Source organism: Equus caballus, chromosome 11 (genome assembly GCF_041296265.1).
Source record: "Equus caballus isolate H_3958 breed thoroughbred chromosome 11, TB-T2T, whole genome shotgun sequence".
Lineage (NCBI taxonomy): Eukaryota > Metazoa > Chordata > Mammalia > Perissodactyla > Equidae > Equus > Equus caballus.
Window position 1 is genome coordinate 21,515,919 of NC_091694.1, and position 13,673 is coordinate 21,529,591.

General features: G+C 37.8%; 1 protein-coding gene across 1 annotated transcript; it reads left to right on the plus strand.

Annotated features, from left to right (window-relative positions):
• Window positions 1-12,161: 12,161 nt before the first annotated feature.
• LOC138916248 (keratin-associated protein 9-6-like) lies at window positions 12,162-12,990 on the plus strand. The gene has a single exon (XM_070227310.1). The coding sequence runs from the start codon at window positions 12,225-12,227 to the stop codon at window positions 12,849-12,851; it is 627 nt and encodes a 208-aa protein (XP_070083411.1). The 5' UTR covers window positions 12,162-12,224; the 3' UTR covers window positions 12,852-12,990.
• Window positions 12,991-13,673: the final 683 nt, after the last annotated feature.

Below are 13,673 nucleotides of genomic sequence, written 5' to 3' on the forward strand. Positions count from 1 at the left end.
TCTTAATTTCTAGTTGAAGCTATCAATAATTTCTTTTAAACTAACACGGTTTTTGTCTTTTCCAAGAGATGTTTGCCTACATCAAAATCCAAAGTCATTGATATAAATTATCCAGTAAGGGTTTTAAAGTTTTGTTTTTGATTTTCAAGTTATTAATACTCCTGGAGTTGATTTTTTTGTATATTATATGTAATTATCATAGCATCCAAGTTATTTTCCATGTGGATAATTTTTCCAGCTTTGGTTATGGAACATTCTCTGCTTTATTCCTAAATATGTCCCTATTTTCGTCCAGAATATAATTTACTTATGTCTTCTCTCTTGTTCTCAATCAATCCTGCTAGTGGCTTATCAAGTTTGTTAGATGTATTTTTTTATATGAGAGAAATTTTGGCTTTTTTGATCTTCTCTATTCTATCTTTATTCTTTTGTTAATTTATGCTTTTTTGGGTTAATTCTATTTTTCTTTTTCTGACTCACTAAGATGGACACTTAGTTCACTAATTTTGAGATTTTCTTCTTGTCTATTATAAATAGTTAAAGCTATGAATTGAAGTAAAAGCACCATTTTTTAAGCATCCCACAAGTTTTGATATGTAATATTGTCGTTGTCAATCAGTTATGAATCTCTTCCTTTGCATTATGGATTCTGCAGTTTTGATCTTCCAAAACTTCCAAATTGTATCTTCTACAATTTATCTCATCACTTGTGTACTTGGGTCCTAGAGCAAATTAAGCCTGAACTATTTCTGGAAGCAAAAAATAGTAAAACTGAGGCTGTCCTACTTTGGGCACACCAGGAGAAGGCAAGATTCTTTGGAAAAGACAATAATGCTGGGAAAAGTAGAAGGCAGCAGGGAAAGAGGAAGACCAGATACGAGACAGATTCGCTCTATAAAGGAAGCCATAGGCATAGTCTACAGGAGCTGAGTAAGGCTGTTGAGGACAGGACCTTGTGGACATCACTCTTTCATAGGGTCACCAGGAGTCGGAGCCGACGATGGCATGTAACAACAACAACAATTTATGTGCTTTAATACATGTTTTAATTTAATTTAATTTAATATGTGTTCTTGTGTTTGTTTTGTACCTAATATTATGCTTGGTTCTGTCTCCTCTCTCCATGGTAGATTTTTTAACTTTTATTCACTTTTCATTTTGAAATAATTTCAGACTTATAGAAAAGTTGCAAAAATAGTACAAAGGATTACCATATGCCTTTACTCAGATTCCCTAAATGTTAACATTTTACCGTTTTCTTTAACATGATCTCTATACGTATGTGTAATACCATGTTGGTTTTCCCTGAGCCATTTAAGAGGAAATTGCAGATATAATCTCCTTTTATCACTAAATACCCCCTTATCACTAAGTACTTCAGCGTATGCCTTTAATCATGCAGGCCAGTCACCAAAAACAGGACATTACCACTGATGCAATATTGTTATCTCTGCTTGGTTCTTACTGGTGTTTTCTTGGATTTGTTTATATTGCTAATTTGTTGGTAGTGCTTTCCAGTCGATTCTGACTCCCAGCGACTCTGTGTACAGCAGAGGTGAAAACTTGCCCTGTCTTTTTGCAGCATCCTCTCACCTTCTGGCGCTACATCAGACAATGCTCTGCTGCTATTCACAGGGTTTTCATGGCCAACGTTTTTGGAAATGGGTATCCCGGGCCTTCTTCCTAGTCTGTCCTAGTCTGGAAGCTGTGCTGAAATCTCTCCATCCCAGGTGACCTTGCCGGTATGTGAAATACAAGTGGCATAGCTTTCAGCATCACAACAACATGCAACCACCACAGTATGACAGCCGACAGATGGGCGGTTAGTTCCCTGATCGGGAAAGGAACCCTGGCTGTGGTGATGACAGCGCTGAATCTTCATCACTAGAACATCAGGGCTGGCCATATTGCTAATAGCTTCCCTTATTGTTTTTAATGTATTTATTATTTTTAGTAAAAATCCAATTGAAAACATCTTACAGAAAGATGGAATGTATATTCTTTTCTATGTACTTCCTGCTAAGCATAATGAAAAACCCTGAACATTATGTATAAAACAAACATAAAAAGACTGAAAGGTGGAGAGGAAAAGGCAGACAGGCTAGGGACCTCAGAACCTGAGAAATGACAAGGAGGCGAGTTACTTAGGGTTCCTTTTTGCCTCATGTATCTCAAACTTGAGCTGAAGAAGCCCGATCCTAAAGGATCAGGAAAGGGGCCATTTAGCAAAAAGGAAAACTTTTAGACAATAACTGCCTTACTCTGGAGAAAACTGTGGCCCCCAACCATGCCAGCAAAGGTTGAGTGGGGAGCCTGGACTTCTATCCCTGAAAAGCTGAAAGGAGTTGCCCTAATACTTCACTGTGGTGGTATCAGAAAAGGCCAGGCAGAGACCTGAAACTTCCACCCTTGCCAGCAATGAGTGCTCCCCAACACACAGAGTGTCAGTGGGGACCATGCAGGGAGCCAGAGCTCCCATCCCTGCTCAGCAGTAATGAGGAGTCAGCCCAGCTTTGGTGTCAACAAAGACTGAGCAGGGAAACTGGACTTCTAGCTTATGTGACAATAATCAGGCAGCAAACCCCACAACATTCTCCTGCTGGAACAATGTCAGAGAGAGCCACCTAAAACTGCAGGTTTAAATAAGATACAGAATCTCATAACATAGTACAAAATTGTCCAGGTACTAATAAAAAAATGGGCAAAAGATCTGAACAGAGATTTCTCCAAAGAAGATATACCAATGGCCAACAGACGCATGAAAAGATGTTCAGCATCATTAACTCTCAAGGAAACTCAAATCAAAACTACAATGAGATGTCACCTCACTCCCGTCAGAATGGCTATAATTAACAAGACAGGAAACAAGTGTTGGAGAGGATGTGGAGAGAAGGGAAGTCTCATACACTGCTGGTGGGAGTGCAAACTGGTGCAGCCACTATGGAAAACAGTATGAAGTTTCCTCAGAAAATTAAGAATAGATCTACCATATGATCCAGCTATTCCATTGCTGGGTATTTATCCAAAGAACATGAAAACATGAATGCGTAACGATACACGCACCCCTATGTTCATTGCAGCATTATTCATGATAGCCAATACTTGGAAACAACCTAAGTGCCTATCAAGGGATGAGTGGATAAAGAAGATGTGGTATATATACACAACGGAATATTACTCAGCCATAAAAAAGGATGAAATCCTGCCATTGGTAACAACATGGATGGACCTTGAGGGTATTATGATGAGTGAAATAAGTCAGAGGAAGAAAGTCAAATACCGTATGATCTCACTCATAAGTAGAAGACAACAACAACGACAAACAAACACATAGCAACAGAGACTGGATTAGTGGTTACCAGAGGCAAAGGGGAGAATGAGGAGGGTGAAAGGAGTGATTAGGCACACGTGTGTGGTGATGGACTGTATTTAGTCTTTGGGTGGTGAACATGATGCAATCTACACAGAATTCGAAATATATTATGATGTACACCTGAAAGTTATATAATGTCATAATCCAATGTTACCACAATAAAAAAAAAAAGTCATCCAGGTATTAACAAAAAATGAGCTCAGAATTCAACATACAACAACCAGGAAGATCTGTAACTAGATGAAAAAAGACAATCAATAAAGGCTAACACTGAAATGACAGAGATCTAGAATGATCTGACATAGATTTTAAAGCTGTCATGATAAAAAGACTTCAATGAGCAGTTATGAATACACTTTACACAAATGAAAACTAGAGAGCCTCAGCAAAGAAATACAAGATATGAAGAAGAACCATATGTAACTTTTGGAACTGAAGAATGCAATGAGTATTTCAAACAACCTACAGAAGGCAGTAAAAACAGAGAAGCATAAAATGCAAATGGCTTAAATAAACTACTTAAAAGAGATTGGCAGATTGCATTAAAAAAACATGGCCCAACAATAGACTATCTACAAGGAGCTCGCCTTAAGTATAATAATATAGACAGGTTGAAAGTAAAGAGACGGAAGAAGAGGTATCACGCAAACATTAATCACAGGAAAGCAGGAGAGGCTATAGTAATATCAGATGAAATATATTTCAGAGCAAAGAAAATTACCAGAGACAGAGAGGGACATTGTAAGACGGTAAAAAGGCCAATCAATCAAGAAGACATAGCAATCCATCATGTGTATGCCTTAGAGCTGCAAAATAAGTGAAGAAAAACCCATAGAACTGAAAAGAGAAATAGAAAAATCCAAATTAAAGTTGGAGACTTCAACATCCATCTCTCAACAGTTAATAGAGCAGGTAGACAGAAAAATCGACAAAAATATAGAAGAATTCAACAACATCCATCAGCAGGATCTAATCAACATTTCTAGAAAGTCCACCCCAAAACAACAGAATACACATTCATTTCAAGTGCCCATGGAATGTTAGAATATTCTAAATCTCTGCCCAGAAAATAACCTTTGGGTTATGATTTAACTCTGATGCAGTTATAGCTACAGGAAGAAAATGCCAATAGAAAAGCCCTTTGAAAACTCCAGCTCCTGCAGCTCCTCTCTAAGTTATTTCTCACGTAAATTAATAAATTGGCACACTGATTTTATGGGCTTGGTGAAAGTGAGTCTGCCCCAAGGGGTGGTTTCACCCTTGGAATGTAAATAAGATCAGTTTTTGGAATGTAAATAGGATCGGTTTTCGGAGTCTGTCAGGCTGAAAGCCGGTTCCTGGTAAATTTGTCAAGGTAGCGAATACTGCCCTGGAAGCTTTGCAGAAGACGGTTTTCCTGTTACTCCCAAGAGAACGCCTAAGACGTGTGTATAGCACTGCATGTTTCTTTCAAAATTTTTACATATTTAGTTGCTTACGGACTTCAAAAATAATAGCCTCTCAGGAGACAGCTGGTTTTGAATCAATCAAAGAACATTTAGGGACTTAGAAGGACCTCAAGAACAGAAACAAACAGTGTTCAAGGGAGGTCTGAACTGCACGCACGTTAAAGCGGAATAAACGGAGCTCGAGGAGCCAATAGAACACGCACCAACTCACACAGCCGCACAGCTTGTCAACAGCTTGGTTGGCTTAGAAAAACAACTCTGTTTCTACTGCACCGCTTTATCTCTGATGCAGCAGAGGAGACCAAAGTGGCTTCTCTGTGATCAAGAAAGTCTTTTCGTTGTTGAGTTGTATGAGTTCTTTTTATATTTTGGAAATTAACCCCGTGTTGGATATATGATTTGCAAATATTTTCTCCCAGTTGGTTGGTTGTCTTTTCATTTTGTTCATGGTTTCCTTTGTCTTAAAGAAGCTTTTTATTCTGGTGCAGTCCCATTTGTTTATTTTTTCTTTTGTTTCCCTTGCCTGAGTAGACATGGTATTTGAAAAGACACTGCTAAGACCGATGTTAAAGAGTGTACTGCCTATATTTTCTTCTAGAGGTTTTATGATTTCAGGTCTTACTTTCAAGTCTTTAATCCATTTTGAGTTAATTTTTGTGTATGGTGTAAGATAATGGTTTACTTTCATTCTTTTGCATGTGGAAGTCATACAACTCAACCATAAAAAAAACAAACAACCTGATCAAAAAATGGGTAGAGGATATGAACAGACATTTTTCCAAAGAAGATATACAGATGGCCAATAGGCACATGAAAAGATGTTCAACATCACTAATCATTAGGGAAATGCAAAGCAAAACTACAATGAGATATCACCTTTACACCTGTCAGAATGGCTATAATCACCAAGACAAAAAATAATAAATGCTGAGAGGATGTGGAGAAAAGGGAACCCTCACATACTGCTGGTGGGAATGCAGACTGGTGCAGCCACTATGGAAAACAGTATGGAGATTTCTCAAAAAATTAAAAATAGAAATATCATACAGTCCAGCTATCCCACTATTGGGTATTTATCCAAAGAACTTGAAATGAACAATTCAAAGAGATTTATGCACCCCTATGTTCATGGCCGCATTATTCACAATAGCCAAGATGTAGAAGCAACCCAAGTGCCCTTCAACTGATGAATGGATAAAGAAGATGTGGTATATATATCTATACACATTGGAATACTACTCAGCCATAAATAAGACAAAATCATCCCATTTCCAACAACATGGATAGAACTTAAGGGTATGATGTTAAGTGAAATAAGCTAGACCTAGAAAGACAAACACAGTATGATTTTACTCATATGTGGAGGATAAACAAACACGTGGATAAGCAGAACAGATTAGTGGTTACCAGAAGGAAAGGGGATTGGAGAGTGGGTAAAAGGGGTAATGGGGCACATATACATGGTGATGGATAAAAATTAGACTATTGGTGGTAAGCATGATACAGTCTATACAGAAACCGATAAATAATAATGTGCACCTGAAATTACACAATGTTATAAACCATTATGATCTCAATAAAATAATTGAAAAAACAAAACAAAACAAAGTCTTGCACATGAAAATGAATGGCTTACTGTTTTCACATTTATCTCATTTCACTATCAATGACTGGGGTTTAGAAACAAACAACAACAATAAAAACTAACTGATTTACAATCTGTAGCTTCAAAAGACCTTTTCCTTTAACAATTAGGTATTGTGCACCTACTGGGCACCAGTCACTGCGTTCATGCAGGGGATACACAGGTAAACAAGATTCCAAGTTTGTGGCCCTTTTTAGACTTGCTGAGGACAAGCATAAAAAGAAACTATATTCTTTGGGGAGTGAAGAAGACAAACTAGCTTTGGGCTTCTGGTATGATGCTGAAGAGAGGAAAAAAGTAGAGAAAAACTTCCAGATTAGCCCCAATGATCTGCTTACTATACAAAGCAGCTGCTATAAAATAAACAGAAGAATACCAAAAATTCGTAAAAGGATTCAACTAGAAAAATGTGTTAAATAACTTGCCCAAGGACTGCTGACAGTGAGTGACAGATTATGGAGGTGAGTATTCAACAATCGAATTCTGATTCACAGCTCCCAGAGATATACACTATTGTTTGTTACATCTTCAGTGGAGAACAAATGAATGAAATTAAAACAGAGATAACAGAAGGACTGTAATTGATGGAGGTTACCACAGAAAATGGATGATGTCATCTCAGAGCAGCTCACAAAAAGATACATATGGAAATGAGAGAGGATAGGAAAGGAAAGATTAGGTGTTCCATGGGGACTTCATTCTGTTAACATGAAGCCTCTCCAAAGAGCTTAAACATTTAGGAAACTACTCTTCACTTGATTCTAACAAGAAAAAAGTATTGGTTGGCAAAGTCGGTGAAAAGAAATGGGGGGAAATGACTATGTTAAAGTTCACAACAGCCAGGCAGAGACATGCTGGGCATGAGCAGAAGTATATTCTACACAGTGGGAGGATAGGTCCTAAGTTTAGAGGAAGATGAATGTGATTTTCTGTGTATTGACACTGGGAGAGAAGATGGTTAATAAGAATAGAAACTCTGCAAAATGTCATCCTGACTGTATAATCACAAGTGAGTCAATGAAGGAAAAATGTAGGAGGCCTAGAGTACTATAACTAAAAAAAGAAGCAAAGTTTGTTCAACATATAAAAAATTCAATGAATGCAATAAGCCATGTTAATAGAATGAAAGACAACAATGATAGAGTAGTTTCCACATTGTCATCTCAATAGCTGCAGAAAGAAACATTTGACAATATCTAATGCCTGCTCATGATTAAAAAAAAAACTCAAAAAACTAAGAACAGAAGAGTATTTCCTCAACCTGAATAATGGCATCTATCAAAAACTCACAGATAACATTAACTCAATGATGAAAAACTGAAAAATTTCCCCAAGTATTAGGAATAAGACATGGATGTCTGCTCTTACCTCCTCTCTTCAATATTGTACTGGACATTCTGCTTCACATTGTACTGGAAGTTAAAAATAAAATGAAATAAAGACCATCCAGATTGGAAAGAAAGAATAGGAAATATGTCTATAATTGGATGATGTGATCTTGACATAGAAAACACTATGGAATCTACAAAACAGTTTTGGAACTAATAAATGAGTTTAGCAAGATTGTAGGATGCAAGATCATTAAAAAAAATCAGTTGTATTTCCATAGACTAGCAATGAACAACCTAAAAGTGGAATTAAGAAAACAATTCTGTTTGTGTTAGCATCGATAAGAACAAAATACGCAAAAATAGATTTAACGAAAGAAGTATAAGACTTGTACACTGAAAACTACAAAACATCAACAGAAATTAAATGTAAAAAAATGGAAAAGAGTCCCTTGTTCATGGGTTGGAAGTCTTAATATTCTTAAGATGGCAATACTTCCCAAATTGATCTATGTTTTCAATGCAATCCCTAACGTAATCCCAGCTGGCTTTTTTGCGGGAATTGAAATGTGACTCTAAAATTCATATGGAAATGCAGTAGCCAAAACAATCTAGAAAATGAAGAACCGAGTTGGAGGACTCACATTCCCCAATTTCAAAACTTAATACAAACCTACAATACTCAATATGTGGTCCTGGCATAAGGAAGGACATAGGGATTAATGAAATAGAAGTGAGAGTCCAAAAATAAACCTATATATTTATGTTCACTTGATTTTTGACGAGGGTACCAAGGCAGTTTAATGGTGAAAGAATAGTCTTTTCAACAAATTGTGCTGAGATAACTGGATATCCACAGTCGAAAGAATGAAGTTAATCCCTTACCTCACACCATATGCAAAGATTAACTCAAAATAGATCAACAACAAAGATATAAGAGCTAAAACTATAAAAAATATCAGAAGAAATCACAGGTAAAAATCTTACTGATCTTGGATTATGCAATGACTTGTTAGCTATAACACCAAAAACGTAAACAACTAAAGAAAAATAGATAAATTCATCTTCATCAGAAATAAAAACCTTTACGCTTCAGAGGACGCTATCAAGAACCTAAAAGCAGCCCAGAGAATGGGAGGAAATATTTGCAAATTATTTATCTGAGATATCTATCTCTCTCTCTCTCTCTCTCTATATATATAGATATATATATATATATGAAGAACTCTTACAACTCAACAATTAAAAGACAACCCAATTAAAAATTGGGCAAAGTATTGACTACACATTTCTCCAAAGAGAATATGCAAATCACCAACAGGCACTTGAAAAGGTGTTCAACATTTTCAGTCGTTAGGTAAACGCAAATCACAGCCATAATATAATACCACTTACTACCCACAAAAATGCCTTCGATAAAAGGATAAATAATAATAACTATTGGCAAGGATATAGAGAAAAGAAAATCTTCACACATTGCTGGTGGGAATGTGAAATGGTGAGGCTGCTTTGGGAAACATTTTGGAAGTTTCTGCAAAAGTTAAACCTACATTTAACATGTGACCTATTCATAGGTATCTACCCAAGAGAAATGAAAACATATGTTCACATATACACTAAAAACCTTGTATAGGAATGTTTATAGCAGCATAATTCATAATAACCAAAACATGGACAAAACCTAAAAGTCCACCATCTGATAAATGGATAAATAAAATGTGGTATATTCATGCAAGAGAATATTATTCCATCATAAAAAGAAGGAAGTGCTGATACATTCTACAACATAGGTGAATCTTGAAAATATTATACTTAGTGAAAAAAGCAAACACACGAGGCCACCTCTTGTATGGTTCCCTTTGTATGAAGGGTCCAGAACAGGCAAATCCACAGAGACAGCAAGTTGACTGGTGCTTGCCAGGCACTGAAGAAAGAGGGATAATGGGGAATAAGACATGATTGGTAATGAGTATAGAGTTTCTTTGTTCCAGTGGTGAAAATATTCCGGAATAATGTAGTGGTGGTGCACAACCTTTTGAATATACCAAAAACCACTGAAACGTACACTTCAAAGTTGAGAATTTGATGGCTTATGAATTATATATTATTATTTTTTAAAAATAGAAAACATCATACTTTAGGAAATCTTCCTTATCAATCAGGAGCAAAATGAAGATCTTTGTAATCACTACTTTCATTCACATTGTTCTGGAGGTTTTATCTCACGTACAAAGGCAAGAAGAAGGAGCAACAGGTAAGAGGATTTACAAAGAAGTAATATGATACTCAGTATTCACAAATATAATTACTGTGTACATAGAAAATCCAAGGCAATCTTTGGTTGCATTATTAGAATTAACAGGGGTGTTTAGCAAGGTTGCTAGATATTAAAAGGTATCTATCAAAAGAGGAAAAAAAGTTTTATTTATATGACAGATATAGCCAAGTAAAAAACTAAATTAAAATAATTCTACTTATAATATCATAAACATTATTTAACTAACAATAAATGTAATAAAAGATGTGCAAGAACTCTTCACAGACATCTACAAGACACAATTATGAGGAGTTAAAAAAGATTTAAACAAACGAAGGGATATATTATGTTAATGAGTTGGAAGACTCAATGCATGAAAAATGTCAATTCTCCCCGAAAAGATCGATGATCGCGATATGATATAGTTAAAAGGCAAGCAGCTTTTGTGGGTATGTGTGGGGGCTGTGTGGAAAGAGTGGGACTTACGAGATTCTAAAATGTATCTGAATAGGCAAAAGGCCAAGACAATCTTGAATAAGAACAAAGTAGGAGGTTTTACACAGCCAGACATCAAAATACATTAAAACTTTGCTGTCCTTTAGATGGTGTGATTGATATTGGCACAAGAACAAACAAACAGACCTACAGAGCAGAATAAGAATCCAAGAAAATGATCCATGCAAATAACATGACTTGATTTACAGCAAATGTAGTAAGGCGGATTAATGGGGAAAGGATGGTCTTTTAATAAATGATGCTGGGACAGTAAGATATCCAGCTGGGAGTAAATGAAACTTGTTTCTATCTCTTAATATATAACAATTAATTACAGCTATATTGTAGATATAAGTGTAAAAGGTAAAATAATAAAGCTTTTAGAAAATAATAAGGGAGAACATTTTCCTAATCTTGAGCTACTAAAAGATTTTTAAAGACTCTAAACGCAGCAAAATTAAGAAAAAGGCAGATTCATTGGGCTACATTAAAAGTAAGAACTTCTACTAACAAAAGACAACATTAAAAAATTGAAAAGGTAAGACAGAATGCAGAGTGAGAGAAAATATTTGTAACGTATATAATCTAAATAGTATGTATATTTAACATATATCTAGAATCTATAAAATCAATAAGAAACTGACAACCAAGAAGAAATATGGTAAAAGACTCGATCAGGAACTTCATGGAAAAGGAACAACAAACGTCTGATATATATTAGTCATCAAAGAAATGCAAATTTAAAACATAAGTACATACCAGTATAATTCAGTAGGCTCACAATATCAGACAACAGGAGACACTGCAGGGAGTGAAATGTTGAAAAACTATTTTATTTCTCTGTTAATGTTGGCTGTAGGCTTTCCCTATGACTTGGCAATTTCACTCCTACGTATGTACCCAGAAGAGAGAAAAAACATTTAAGAACTTGTGGCTGACAATTTTCCACATCAGGTGAAATACATAAATTTCAACTTCAAATATACTTTTGCTATCATCTTATCTAACCTATCTACCTCAATTTATAGAAGCGAGTATGCGCAAGTTGAGATGTCTCACCTGAGATCACTGACCCAGCTAGGAAATAGTGATGGATTGATGCTGTTTGAAACCCAGCGTACTGCTTCTGCCTCTATCCTCTTTCTTTGGCACTAGTTTGCATATGAAAAAGAATGTGCCAACCATCCTCTACCCGTGTCTCTGATCGAACTGGGAAACAAATTTCGAATAGGTTGCCACAGATATAGAGATGTTGTAGACTTCAGTAAGACTTTCTGGGAGCTCAGACTGGGACCCAAGCAGGGCTCCATTCATCACAGAATGTCTCAGCATCCTGACCTTTGACCTTCACCAGGCCAGTAGGAACTATCACAGGACCAGATAGAAATGATGCTGGTGATGCTTCCTCTCTTTCTCATTTCTGAAAAAGGTTCTTAACTGGTACTCCCAATTAAGAAAAAGATCAAACACTAATTTACAGAAGCCTCAAAACACTAGGGGACAATTTCCTCCCAACAATTCCCCAGTGAGTACAAAAACAATGTAAACAACAACGAGGAAAGTCCTGCTTATTGGTCACAACATCGGGGGTCCAGTGTATAAAAGCCCCAGAACAGAAGGAGTCATCAGAATCTGAGAAATTCACCTCTGAACAGAAGTTCACCTTCTACCCTTGACCATGACCCACTCTTGCTGCTCCCCTTGCTGCCAGCCCACCTGCTCTGAGTCCAGCTGCTGTGGACAAACCTGCAGTCAGTCCAGCTGCTGCCAACCTTGCTGTCCCCAGACACGCTGTCAAACCACCTGCTGTAGGACCACCTGCTACCAGCCAACTTGTGTGACCAGCTGTCGCCCTTCGTGCTGCAGCGCTCCCTGCTGCCAGCCCACCTGCTCCGAGTCCAGCTGCTGTGGACAAACCTGCAGTCAGTCCAGCTGCTACCAACCTTGCTGTCCCCAGACACGCTGTCAAACCACCTGCTGCAGGACCACCTGCTACCAACCAACCTGTGTGACCAGCTGCTGCCCCGCTCCCTGCTGCCAGCCCACCTGCTCTGAGTCCAGCTGCTGTGGACAAACCTGCAGTCGGTCCAGCTGCTGCCAACCTTGCTGCCCCCCAGCTTGCTGTCAAACCATCTGCTGCCAGCCAGCTTGCTCTGGACCTGTGTACTGCCGGAGAACCTGCTACCACCCCACCTGCGTCTGCCTGCCTTGTTGCCAAGCCCAGAGCTGCGGATCCAGCTGCTGCCAGCCTTGCTGCCACCCAGCCTGCTGTGAGTCCAGCTGCTGCCAGCCTTCCTGCTGCTGATCACCTCACCAAAGAACCACCATCTGCACAAAACACCTTTTGTTAATTGAACTTGCCATGTTTTGGGCAAATTCACTTCCTAGAATTTGCTGACAAGCAGCACGCTCTACCATCATTTCTATTACTCATCTGCCTGTTTAAAAGCTTGTGAATCAGCTTGATGGGGTGCAGAGGGCTTCCCCCAATTCATTTCCTCCTTATGTATGTGGATCATGTGACAGCTTCGTGCATCCTCTGAAGTCAGGATCACCTGTTCCCTCTCAGTAACTTAGGAAAACAAACCCTCATAGCTTTTTCATAGGTTTCTGCAACTGATCAATACTCTTCATAGTCATATTTTCTTTATCAATGTACTCATGTTTCTTGTATTCTCCTTTCTTCTTTTATGACCACTTTGAGTTGTTTTCCTAGATGCAGGAATCTTACCTTTGTGTTTCTTAATAAATTCTACACCATAATTCACTCCATATTGTGTTGATTTATCGTACAGCATTCCTGATCCTGGGATTAAATACACATTGCACACCATAAGCATTATCTGCTCGGAGAACTGTAATAGCCCCCAATTATTGTATCCATTCTTCAGAAAAACATATTTCATTGTGTAATGTCATATAGCCAATAATGAATAGACTCAGATTCAGGATGGGCTCTATTCCTGCTCAAAAGCACTTACTTTTAGGGGCCGGCCCAGTGGCTGAGTGGTTAAGTTTGTGCGCTCCGCTTCGGCGGCCCAGGGTTTCCTCAGTTTGGATCCTGGGCGCGGATATGGCACCGCTCATCAAGCCATGCTGAGGCGGTGTCCCACATGCCACAACTATA